At 60.3% G+C, this 12,973-nt stretch overlaps 1 protein-coding gene across 3 annotated transcripts in view; it reads right to left on the bottom strand.

Moving 5' to 3' along the window:
• Positions 1 to 12,973, bottom strand: part of MED15 (mediator complex subunit 15) — a 45,873-nt gene that overhangs the window by 6,301 nt on the left and 26,599 nt on the right. For 2 of the 3 annotated variants that reach the window (XM_043489802.1, XM_043489792.1), the window contains exons 3-8: positions 12,458 to 12,509; positions 11,222 to 11,251; positions 9,903 to 10,115; positions 2,592 to 2,797; positions 1,689 to 1,946; positions 671 to 778 (exon numbers count right to left, since the gene is read on the bottom strand). In XM_043489802.1, the coding sequence (XP_043345737.1) occupies positions 671 to 778; positions 1,689 to 1,946; positions 2,592 to 2,797; positions 9,903 to 10,115; positions 11,222 to 11,251; positions 12,458 to 12,509 (867 nt within the window). Of the gene's footprint in view, positions 1 to 670; positions 779 to 1,688; positions 1,947 to 2,585; positions 2,798 to 9,902; positions 10,116 to 11,221; positions 11,252 to 12,457; positions 12,510 to 12,973 lie in introns of all 3 variants that reach the window. The other variant, XM_043489813.1, reaches the window with a different exon arrangement.

Below are 12,973 nucleotides of genomic sequence, written 5' to 3'. Positions count from 1 at the left end.
ATAGGGCCAGGCCGGACGCTAAGGAACATGCGGCATCCCCGCGCAGACACAGCGCTCAGCAGACACGGCCACAGGGGGCAGAGGCCCGTGGGCCTCACCACGGCACACCTGCTGTCTGAGGTCAACACCTCCATGAGCCGCTGTGGGAGGGAGACAGGAAGAGCCAAGGCCAGGACTGGACACAGGCTGGGGGGCGAGGGGGCCTGTGGAGAAGTCACAAGGCCTGGCCTCCCACCCCAGACACCAAGGACACTGTGGACGCTACTGGGCAAGGCCGGGAGGCCCTTCCGTCCATCGACATCGATGTGCGGGGGGTGGGCACCCAGGGGTGAGTCCCGGAAGTCAGGGCTGACTGCTGGAGCCAGACGCCCCATCCTCGGGCGCCTCCTGGTCTCTGGAGCAACGGCCCCCGGCTCTGTGCTCAGAGCTGAGGCGGGAAGAGAGCACGGTGCCCTCCCCCAATCACACGCTGGGAGAAGGTGGCAAGAGGGAAGATCTGGGGGCATCGCAGGGTGGACGTGGCACATGCCATGTGCAGCTCAAACCCAGACAGGCCGAGCGGAGCTGCCCCGAGGACCCCAGGGACTGGCCCGATCCAGCCAGGAGCTCGCTGGCACAAGGGTGACGGGCACTGGCTGGCGCCTCCAGAGCCTCGGCGAGGGGCCCTCACCTGGACTCCGGGCCCCACTATCTGCGAGGCAGGGGCCGTGGGCACCGCTGTCTGCGGCGGGACCTGGGGCTGCACCTGCGGCTGCTGCACCACCATCGGAGCCCGGACCTGCAGAGGAAGGAGCAGTGACCTGCAGCCACCAGGCCAGGGGTGGGACGCCCGCGCGTCTGGCCGAGGAGGGGCTCCTGCCGCTTCCCTGGCTGACGTCTGCTACCAGTCAACCCTCACCCGTGGCTCATTGGCAGTGCCCACGCCAGCCTCGAGCCTTGCCTCCCTGACTCCAGTGAGAAGTCTGCCCCGATGGGCCACCACCAGCAGCTGCCGCGGTGAGCCCAGGGCACTGATGGCCCCCGAGAGCCCTGCTCGCAGCCCCGACTCCTTGAAGGAACCCAGGCCAGCAGGCTCCTGTTGACAGGACCCCGCCCGGGACCCCCCAGCCCTCCTGCCTGCGCCCTGGGGCCTCCGAGTCACCCACTACATGGCTCAGGCACAGCTCTGCCCCGCCTCACCCAGTGAAGGGCAAAGAGAAAAGGACAAAAAGGCAGGAAGCGAGGCAAGAACACAGTAAAGTGGCTCTTGACACCGCTAACGTCCCCGCGTGCGTACAATACCGTCTCCCACGCGATGGCCCGTTTACAGACACGGGTCTGCTTTCGCACAGATGTATGACAAGGTAACATCGCGTGCCTGCCTCAGAAACATGGTCACGGCCTCTGCTCAGAACAGAACTCCGAGTGGGCCCTGGGCCGGGCCGGCGGACCACAGTGAGAATGCGGGTGCTGCCGTCTACCTTCTCACCCACAACCTCACGATGCCCTTGGCCTCCACCAAATCAGCCCGGCTGCTTGGAAGACACGGTGCCTCCTGGCAGGAGGGGCACCGCTACGGGCGTGGCAGCCGGTGGGACGCACGCGCCTTCGCTGAGCGGCACGTGGGGGCCGGGGCAGGGGTGCCAGGGCGAGTCCTGGTGCTAGAAGAGGGCCTGCCATCCACAGCCCCAGGGACACCGGCTACTCACGAGCTTCAGCTGCGGCTGGGCGTACAGCATCTGCCCGGGGAGGGCCGGAGCCTGTGACGCCAGAGGCTGCGGCTGTGGCTGCGGCGGGGGCTGCGGCGGGGCCGGGTGGTGCTGCGGGGGCTGCAGCTGCTGAGGCAGGGCCTGCGAGGGCGCTGGGGGGGGCTGCTGCAGCGGGGGCTGCTGGATGGGCGGCTGGGCCTGGAGAGCCTGCTGCTGCAGCTGCAGCTGCGCCATGCGCTGTAGCTGCTGCTGCTGCATCTGGGGCAGAACAAGCAGCCCCGTCAGCTCCCGGCCCAGCCCAGCAGCGCTCCCAGGGACAGAGGGACTCCCAGAGTCACAGGGCCCTGCCCACGGACACCAGCCCATCCGAGGCCTGAGGGGACAAAGGCAGGGTCCAGGGGGAGGGTCCGGAGGGCGTGGTAAGGGGTCAGGTTTAGGTACAGCCCCAGAGAAGCCAGGCAATGCTTGGCTGACCACAGTCCTTGGGAGCCCCTTCCAGGGGTGCCTGTGTGGCCCCGAAAGTGGGCATAGGACCAGCTTCAGGATGAGGAGGAGAGGCGTGCCTGAAGACGCCCTGTCAGCACAGGAGAGGGGCCAGGGGAAAGGAGGCACAAGCCCAGGCCAGGAGTAGTCGGCCAAGGGTGGGTCCTTTGGGGCTTCCCTCCCCCAACCCACGACAGGCCAGAGCGGGAGACGCTGAGGCTGTCAGGCCTGACTGAGACCACGTGTGAGAGACGAGCTTCTCCTCTGACAGGCCACCCGCATGGGAGGGTCAGTGCGGCGTCCAGACACCGGAGCCCTCAGGACAGGGCGGGCAGGGGCCTGCACGTGCTGAGGACCCGCGGCCTGGACAGCCTTCCATCGAGGGTCTCCCCGCCCGGGCTCGGGGGAGGGGGCCGGCACCTGCTGCTGGTTCTGCTGGTGCAGCTTGATGAGGTGCTGCTGCTGCTGGAGCTGCTGCTGCTGCTGCACCGCCGCCTGGAACTGCTGCTGCATGGCGCTCTGCTGCGCCTGGAACTGCTGCTGCTGCTGCAGCGCCGCCTGCTGCTGCGCCTGGAACTGCTGCTGCTGCTGCTGCTGCAGCGCCGCCTGCTGGAGCTGCAGCTGGGCTGGGGACAGACCGCGGGGCGCTCGTCCTGGGCGCAGCGGCAGGAGGTGCCGCCCCGCCAGCAAGGGAGGGACGGGGTGCCAGTGACAGGCCTGACACCAACACCCACTCTACAGTAACTGTGGTCCACTCCACAGGGACCCGATCCACTCCACAGTAACTGTGGTCCGCTCCACAGGGACCCGACCCACTCTATAGTAACTGTGGTCCACTCCACAGTAACTGTGATCCGCTCCACAGGGACCCGATCCACTCCACAGTAACTGTGATCCGCTCCACAGGGACCCGATCCACTCCACAGTTAACTGTGATCCGCTCCACAGGGACCCGACCCACTCCACAGTAACTGTGATCCACTCCACAGGGACCCGATCCACTCCACATTAACTGTGATCCACTCCACAGGGACCCGATCCACTCCACAGTAACTGTGATCCGCTCCACAGGGACCCGACCCACTCCACAGTAACTGTGATCCACTCTACAGGAACCTGATCCACTCCACAGTAACTGTGATCTACTCCACAGGGACCCAATCCACTCCACAGTAACTGTGATCCACTCCACAGGGACCCAATCGACTCCACAGTAACTGTGATCCACTCCACAGTAACTGTGATCCGCTGCACAGGAACCTGATCCACTCCACAGTAACTGTGATCCACTCCACAGGGACCCAATCCACTCCACAGTAACTGTGATCCGCTCCACAGGAACTCAATCCACTCCACAGGGACCCGATCCACTCCACAGGGACCCGATCCACTCTACAGTAACTGTGATCTGCTCCACAGGAACTCAATCCACTCCACAGTAACTGTGATCCGCTCCACAGGAACCCGATCCACTCCACAGTAACTGTGATCCACTCCACAGGGACCCGATCCACTCCACAGTAACTGTAATCCACTCTACAGGGACCCAATCCACTCCACAGTAACTGTGATCCACTCCACAGGGACCTGATCCACTCCACAGGGACCCGATCCACTCCACAGTAACTGTGATCCACTGCACAGGAACCCGATCCACTCCACAGTAACTGTGATCCACTCCACAGGGACCCGATCCACTCCACAGGGACCCAATCCACTCCACAGTAACTGTGATCCGCTCTACAGGGACCCAATCCACTCCAAAGTAACTGTGATCCGCTCCACAGGAACCCGATCCACTTCACAGTAACTGTGATCCACTCCACAGGAACCTGATCCACTCCGCAGTAACTGTGATCCACTCCACAGGAACCCGATCCACTCTACAGTAACCATGATCCACTCCACGGGAACCCGATCCACTCCACAGTAACTGATCCACTCCATAGGAACCCGATTCACTCTACAGTAACTGTGATCCACTCTACAGGGACCCAATCCACTCCACAGTAACTGTGATCCACTCCACAGTAACTGTGATCCGCTGCACAGGAACCTGATCCACTCCACAGGGACCCGATCCACTCCACAGGGACCCGATCCACTCCACAGTAACTGTGATCTGCTCCACAGGAACTCAATCCACTCCACAGTAACTGTGATCCGCTCCACAGGAACCCGATCCACTCCACAGTAACTGTGATCCACTCCACAGGGACCCGATCCACTCCACAGTAACTGTGATCCACTCCACAGTAACTGTGATCCACTCCACAGGAACCCAATCTACTCCACAGTAACTGTGATCAGCTCCACAGGAACCCGATCCACTCCGCAGTAACTGTGATCCACTCCACAGGAACCCGATCCACTCTACAGTAACTATGATCCACTCCACGGGAACCCGATCCACTCCACAGTAACTGATCCACTCCATGGGAACCCAATTCACTCTACAGTAACTGTGATCCACTCTACAGGGACCCAATCCACTCTACAGTAACTGTGATCCACTCCACAGTAACTGTGATCCACTCCACAGGGACCCGATCCACTCCACAGTAACTGTGATCCATTCTACAGGGACCCAATCCAGTCTACAGTAACTGTGATCCACTCCACAGGGACCCGATCCACTCCACAGTAACTGTGATCCGCTCCACAGGGACCCGATCCACTCCACAGTAACTGTGATCCACTCCACAGGGACCCGATCCACTCCACAGTAACTGTGATCCGCTCCACAGGGACCCGATCCACTCCACAGCAACTGTGATCGACTCGACAGAAACCTGATCCACTCCACAGGAACCCAATCTACTCTGTAGTAACCGGATTCACCCTGTAGCAACCAGAGTCACTATGCCATAACAAAGGGGCAGGAGGGAACAGGCCAACCAGGAGGCCCAGTATGGCAACCACCTGTCTGCTTCCTGCCTCGATGGAGCCCCCAGCTCTGGACACAACTGGGGCCTTTTGTGACCGGCTCCTTTCCCTCAGCGCTGCATTTATAAGGTTCACCCGCGCTGTGCCTCAGATCCGTATTCCCTTTCTCTTACGGGGCCAAACTACTCCACTATACGGATTCCCCACATTTTGTGTTACCTATCCCTCAGCTGATGGACATCTGGGTTGTGTCCACTTCATGGTGGTTAGAAATAATGCTGATAAAAACCACCAGTCAGAGGCATCCCTGGTGGTCCAGTGCTTAAGACTCTGCACTTCCACTCCAGGGGATGTGGGTTTGATCTCTGCTTGGGGAACTAAGATTCCACACGATGCATGGCACAGCCAAAAAAGTAAAAATGAATAATCACAAGATTTTCTGTGATGAGGTCTCTTTTCAGGTGATGAAAATGTTTCATATTCGATGCCATGAATCTACTCCTGAACACTGCACTCCCAGTGCGCAAAAAAGGGCACGTGGACTTTGCGTTTGTTGCTCTGTAGTCACTAAGTCCCGTCTGACTCTTGTGACCCGGTGGACTGTAGCCCTCCAGGCTCCTCTGTCTATGGGATTCTCCAGGCAAGAATACTGGAGTGGGTCGCCACTTACTTCTCCAGGGGATGGAACCTGCGTCTCCTACTTGACAGGCAGATTCTTTACCATTGAGCGACCTAGGAAGCCCAACGTGAACTGTATCTGTATACTTCAATAAAGATGAAGAGGAGGAACACAGACACTTTGTCCCCTTTGTCCAATTTCCCGCAACAGTGGCACTTTGTAAAACTACAGTATCCTAACACAGGAAGATGTGTGCCCGTCTGAGTGTCCGGTTTAAACTCTACAACCGTTTTCTCACCAGTTCAGCCACCCCCGCGGGCACGACCTGGCGCAGCGCCAACAGCACAGGCCCTCGTGCCAGCCCTCAGCAGCTGCCAAGGGGACCCCGTCTCTAATGACACGGCCACTGTGAACACTGGATAAAGCACACAGCAGGCACGGCTCTGCCCTTCAGCAGGCTGAGGGCGTCGGCGTGTGGAGCACGGCCACACAGACCCCTTCCTGAGCACGCTTCCCACCACATCCTTTGGTTCTTCTCCCAGTTCATCACTTTTGTCTGGTTAACTATCTGGGAGGAGACTGGCCCACCGCGTCTTTCGTCTGAAGTCTTCTGCAGCGTGTATCACAGGGGTCTCCTGTCAGGATTAAGGAGCTGCACCCTCCCCTCTCGTTTCCATCCAGCCTCAGCAGGACAGGCTCTCTCTTCACATTCACGGTGACTACCTATAGTTTTCAACTTAACTGTATCTGTCTTTCCCCTTCCAAGTTTCCCTTTCTGCTTTACCAACACATAATTGACATGTTCTCCTCCTCTTTTGAGTTCTGTTTTGCTGGAGGCTTGGGTTGATTTTTGTATGTTGTCTGTGTTTTTGTTTGTAGTGTCCACCTCATTCCAATTTTTCCTATTGATGTGGAATTGACAAACTATTTCTATTGTTTCAGCACCAACTTGTACAATTATTATACATAATTAATTAAACAAAGTATAAAGTGTATCCATATTTAAACCTCTTCCCTAAATGTGAGGACCTTAGACTCCTCTCTAAGTATTTTCTAAAGTAGGTTTTCTCCGCACGTGACAGGCCCGGGTCTGCGCTATCCCCTCTTGCTGACTCAGCGTGGTTTGGCCCCTGTCCATGGCATGCTCACAGAGCGGGCCTGCACGAGGAGGCGGGACAGAAAACGGCAGGGGAGCAGCCTCGGGGACCCCGACACGGATCCCGGCTCTGTCGCTGCTCTGTCTGTCTCCTCGGCTACTGTGCGCACCCTACGCAGGACTCCGAATCAAACGATATCACGGACTGGGGACCTGTGGAGGGCAGCCCCGAGGACTATGGGACGGAGGGAATCTCTGTTCACAGAAAGGATTCCCAGCCATGCCCCTCCTGACACGGGGCCAGAGCACGCTGTGCCAGGGGCTGCCCCGGACACTAAGACACGCAGCAGCACCTCTGGTCTCTGCCTGTTGGACCCCAGGAGCCCGCCCGCACAAGCTGTGACAGCCCTCAGGGTGCAAAGCTGCTGAGAATCACTGGCTTAGACTTACACCTGTGGATACCCTTGTGTGGAAAATGCTGCTTCTCCCATTTAGACCTGGTACCTTGGGAAGGATGGTCTGAGAGGTCAGAGAAGGTGGTGAGGGAAAGAAAGCATGTCTGTGTGTTCACCTCCCTTTAAGGGAGGGCCCCCTTGGCTCTGCTGGCGGCTCTGTACCTGAGGCACTGACATCTCAACCAGCTTGTAACTCCATCCCGGAGTCTACCGAGTGCTTCCGCCTTGACAGACAGCTGTTCTGAGACCACCTTCTGGCCTCTGGTGTCCTGCGCCACACGGGCTGGGGTGTGGCACCCGTGGAACCTGCCCTGTGGAGCCCTGGGCTCCCCCGGCCACCACCCCCTCACCCCCTCTGCTCCAGGCCGTCCCTGTGATGCCAGCCACACTTCTGACTTTAGCCTCCACGCTTCTCAGCCTCCTGCTCCCAAGGCCTCTTGTCTAGGCTCCGCTCTGGGTAACGCCTTCAAAAGCAGCTTCCAGTCCACAAGCTCTGCGTCCGGCTGACTGACCTGTTTATCACCCACACTCTTCTCTCCCAGTAACTCTACTGTCACGCCTGCAGGCTCTCTGCGGTTACTTGTCACATCTGCTTGGCCACTCCCGATACAGGGCCACAGTGCTCATCCCCTCAGAAGTCCAGACCCCACCTCCTTCAGCGCCTGAATCCACACCTGACAAAGCGACGGCCCTGGAGATCTCCAGACCTGGTCGCTGTTGCTGCTCCTCCGGGAGGCATGCCTGCTTCCCTCCAAGCCTGCTGACTGCACACACCGTCGGACCTGGATCTGCAATTCCCACAGGCCTGCCCTGGAGATGCCCCTCCAGCCCACCCCAGTCTCTGGCACAGCTGGAGACGCCAAGGGCGCCATACCCATCCTGCATGGACGGGCCCCGCAGCCCAAACAGAATCCACCCAGGACCCAGTCATCCGGGGGGCAGGGCTCCTAGGCACCCCGTCTTCCAAACAGCCAAAACCAGGGCTGATTTTAAACCTGTTCTCATACACACAACATAAAACACTCCAAGGAACAAAAACATGCAGTTTAAAAGCCCGGCCACACCCACAGTCAGCAGTGTTTCCTGTGACTAGCCCAGGCCACCTGCAGGTGCCTGGTGGGCTCTGGAATGCCTTTGGGTGCCCCGGCCAGACCTTGGCCCCAGGGCCCACACTCTGGGGCACGGCAATAGGGCCCGAGCGGCCTGAATTCCATGGCGGCGTTCAGAGGTGTTTAAAAGGGCACACACCTACCTCAGGCAGACCAGGCCCCAGAGGTCACGGGGAAGTTCTGCAGGGGCAGTAGTGAGACACGAGGGCAGAGGCCACAGCAAGGCCCTCCGTGCCGCGCAGGAGCCCAGGCCCCTCGGGGGCTGACACAGGACGCAGCCAAGGTCGGGCCAGGGAGGGTGCAGGCTGGCACCAGCACTTCCCCGCTGGGCCGACAGTCTTGGGAGTGAGGCTGCAAGTCACGCTAAGATCATCCAATTCAAGACTGTATTTTACTATAAAATCTAAGTTTGTGATAAAGAGAAATTCAACCAGCGTAGAGAGTATTACATGACAAGGAGGCAGAGCAGCCTTCTGAAAGCCACCCTGTGTGTGCCCGCTTGTGTGCACGTGTGTGACTGTGTGTGCCTGTGCACGGGTGTGCTTGTGCTAACAAGAGGGGACACAGAGCTCACGATGAAGATCCAAGCAGGGAGCCAGGTGTCACAAGGCAGGACTCAGTAAGGAGAAGAAACGCAGCTCTGGGAGAGGGGGTGGCTGGGGGCACAGGGGTGCGGCCAGCCTCGGAGCAGAGTGAGAGGACCTGACCAAGGACACGGGCCGACAGCCGCGCACCGGGGCCATGGCGGCCCTGCTCACGGGGTTCCCGGGAGGGCTGCGAGACCAAACACGCGGGCACACCGCACCGTGTACGCGAGCACTCACACTGGCTTCAGTTTAACAGCCCAAACTCAAACAACCCGCCTGTCCTTCAAGGCTGAGTGAATGAACGAACCGTGGCCCCGGAAGGTTCCTCAGCAGGGAACCAGGACGAATGATACGCACAACCTGGAGGCTCTAAGGGCATTGTGCCAAGTGAAAAAGCCAGTCTCAAAAAGATAAATGTTGCACGACTCCATTGATGCAACACTTGCAAGAGATTACTGAGGCCAAGAACAGATGAGCGGTTGCCCGGCTCAGGGCCGAAGGGTGGAGCCAGGACAGTCCACGGGCGGGGAGGCTCCGCATGCTGCCGCCATTCCACACGTGACAGGACCTCCCCGAGCCACACACGTGCACACATGAAAGGCTGGCCACGTGCGTGAAGTCGGCCTGAGTGCGAGGCACCGTGTGGCTCTGGAGACACAACTAGGATGTCACGGGAGAGGCACACGGGGACTCGGTCCCTCTGCAATCGCCAGGGGGCCAGGAGCGCGCTGCAGGCCTCTCCCCGCCCTCCCCAGGAGAGGGGCGCCAAGGCCTGGGGCCGGGCTGGTCCTGGAGGGGACCTAGGCCGGTCCTGGAGCGGACCGCTGCCCCTGGAGGGAGAGGGGCGGAGGAGCCGAGACAGAACGGTTTCCATCTGGCCCCCAGAGCACAGCCCCTGGGCTGGGATCCCAGGCCACCCCCCCCCACCCCCCCTCTGGAGGCAGAGGCTGGGAGTCCCCTGCTCCGCCCGTGTACTCACTCTGCGGAGTGGCCGTGGACACGACGGCCATGTTGTGGGGGGCCATCCCCGAGGTGCCGGGAGGCGGCTGCCCCGACAGCGGCATCGGCTGGCCCATGGCTCCCAGGCCGCCCATCCCGCCCAGGGCCTGGCCCGGACCCCGAGCAGGCAGGCCGAGGCCAGCGGCTCCCGCGGCGGGCCCGCCCGTCAGGCTCTGCAGCGCGTTCATGGGGTCTGCGGGGCACAGGGCGTGCGTCTCAGGGCAGTGCGCCCTGACCTGGGCCAGGAAGCCTTCCTGAGTCCACGCTTCCTCCCACCTCAGGCATGATGCGCTCAGGGCCTCAAACGCTGAGCGGCCAGGGCCCCTCGCGGCAGGAGCCCAGCCCACAGCAGGCCTGGGACAGAGGCGAGCCAGCCCGTGGGGCTCTGCCCCTCTTGGATGGAGGCCCCTCCCGGGGGTGAGACACAGCTGCACACCTACAGAAAACAGGGTCGAGGACCCTTCTCCAGTCAGCAGAGCCTGGGGGCCGGCCTCCCCCCAGGGAGGTGACAAGTCCCGTGGGCACCAGAAGCCCGCCTCTGCTAAGTCTGGGCACGACCCCACGGAGGAGCAGCTCTCGGGAAAGAGCCCTGAGAACAAGTGTGGGAAGGCCTGCGATGCTAGGCCAGCAGCCAGTACCTGGGAGGAGCCGAGGCTCCGTCACAACAGCCCACGGCCACCCGCAGGCAGAGGAGCCCGGCTGGCACCCTGCCACAGAACCTGGCGCCCCAGGGTGCTGCGTCCAACGCCAGAGCCCAGACGCCCTCCGGCCGGGTGCACTGAGCCCGCCCTGCCGCCCGCAACCCCCAGCACGAGCAGCCGAGGAAAGGCAGCCGTCCCCCAGCTAGTCCCACCTGGGTGCCGGGGTCAGCTAAACCCCTTCACTGGCGGCCTGCTCAGCGAGACCTGGGCTAAATCAACAGGGCTCCCGTGTGACAAAACCTTGCAATTAAAAAGCAGAATGATGACAACTCAACTTGCAAAGAAACTTTGTAACTTAAACTGAATTCACAGCTACTCTCTAGGAAACATCACCAGGGGTGACTACACTGAAAGCCCCGCTATGCACACTAGTCCCTCCCAGAGCCCGACGCTCCAGACAGCACCCCAACTGCCACGCGGGTGCCGGAGGCACAGGACGGGGCGCTGCTGTCTGACGTCGGGGTGGGGGGTCGGGAGTGGCGTCCCTCTGGGAACCTGCTCCTCCCGGCACAGAGCAACCCCACGCACAGCTCCCAGCACCCCGGCCCTGCCGCCCACGCCGAGGTGGGAAAAAACTTCAGAAAGGAGAAACTCTTACCACTGACAGACGCTTGAGACTTCTTGTTATCTGTATTAAAAAGAAGAAAAAAGAAAAGCAACCAAAGTAAACAGTTTTATATAATCACATATTTCCACGCTAAGTCAGTGCTGTAGGCATTTGCCCAGAGGTCATTTACTAACACTGACCCAACTCTGCCTAGAAACTAGACAAAACACACTTCAGGGCTTCAGCGTCTGTGTGTGTGAACACACGTGTACGTGCGTGTCCAAACCCCGGCAGCGTTGACGCATGGGAGGCTGAGGGTGGCCAGGGGCTGAGAGCCCTCTGTTTCCAGCCCCTTCTGGGGTGGTATCCACAGTTTCCGGATGAGGAAACTGAGTCTGTCCAAGACTGCTTAGAAGCTGGATCCAGCCAGCCCTGGTGCTGGTGGGGAGTTGCCACAGCAGTTCCACCCTCTCCTGGGGTGAGGCAGCCGTGGGCACCCCCCAAAAGGGAAGTGCCAGGGCCAGCTCCCAAGTGGGCCTTGCAGCCCTTCAGGTCGAGCCCTTGCCAGGACAGACAGCTCATGACCTAGTCTTCTGGTGGTGGCTCCTCTTGTTCCAAACACCATGGGACCACCCAAACATGGCAAAGAAAGTGAAGTCAGTCTAAGAAGTCGGTGTGGGAGGGTGCAGTGGCCCTGCAGGGACTCCGGGGCCCCGGCGCCTCCCTGCGTCTGAGATGAGGGATGGTGGAGCCGCGGCCGCCCCACAGGGCTGTATGGGAGGAGCTGCCTCCTGCGGGTGCACACGGCGGGCCGGCAGGAGGCGCTGTGGCTGGAAGCCCGGAGCGGGCCCCGAAAGGAGTTGGGATGCGGGCCGGGCCTCACCAGGGCAGGACGCGGGCGGTGCTGAGGAAGCTTGCCCCAGAAGCGTCCAGCCTGAACATGGTTAGGTCCAGCCTCCGTGGGTCAAAGAAAAAAACCCAGATATCAGGAAAGGAAGTGTCTGTTCCAGGGTGGACTCTGCGCGTTTGGGAACCGCCTAGAGATCAAAGCAGCAGTCCTTGAACAGGGGAGGTCAAGCAGACAGGCAGCAAGAGCAGTCCAGCCCAGAACCCTGGACACTAACACCTCCCTCGGGCCACACCAGCAGGGTCCAGGCTGAAGCTCTGGGAGGCTGGGAAATACCGGACCAAGTGCAAAGCCATGAAGAACCTCCCAAAAAGCTGGCACTATCCACACAGCCCTCCCGCGGTGACCACCACCACCCAGAGATGTGACGTTTTACTTACGGATGTCTCGAAAATGAATAATGAGCCTGGCCACCAGAGAGAGGTATTCGTCCTGAAAGTAAAAACAGGAAGCAGTTGAAGCTCAGAGCAGAAGTGAGGGGGAGCGATGCCCCTTCCCGCTCCAGCCCCTCTGAGGTCCTCCCGGGGGCAGAAAGGCAACTGCGCCGTCTGTCCGTCCAGCCAGCTCTGCCTCCTCTGGAATCCATCCCTCGGGAAAGGCCAGCAGAGCGTGGCTCCCACAGGCCAGAGAAAGGCACACAGAAACACAAACCAGGAAGGTAGCCAGACAGTGGAAGCCGCTGCTCCTCCAGCCCACTATGAACCCTACAAGGGTGGGGGGCGCCTCAGACACCCCTCCTTCCACAGCGGGGCGGCCCAGCGTCACAGGGCATCTCAGAAGCAGACCTGGGAGGGCCGGCCCCTTCAGTCTTTGCTCTATTTGGAGACGTACTTTCGCTTTTCCCACGGCCTGTTGCAGTTGCCTGACTGCCGTAGTATTTACATGCAAATCTGGCT

The sequence above is a fragment of the Cervus canadensis genome, chromosome 1 (assembly GCF_019320065.1).
Source record: "Cervus canadensis isolate Bull #8, Minnesota chromosome 1, ASM1932006v1, whole genome shotgun sequence".
Taxonomy (NCBI): Eukaryota; Metazoa; Chordata; class Mammalia; order Artiodactyla; family Cervidae; genus Cervus; species Cervus canadensis.
This window is presented reverse-complemented; position numbering and strand designations above follow the sequence as displayed.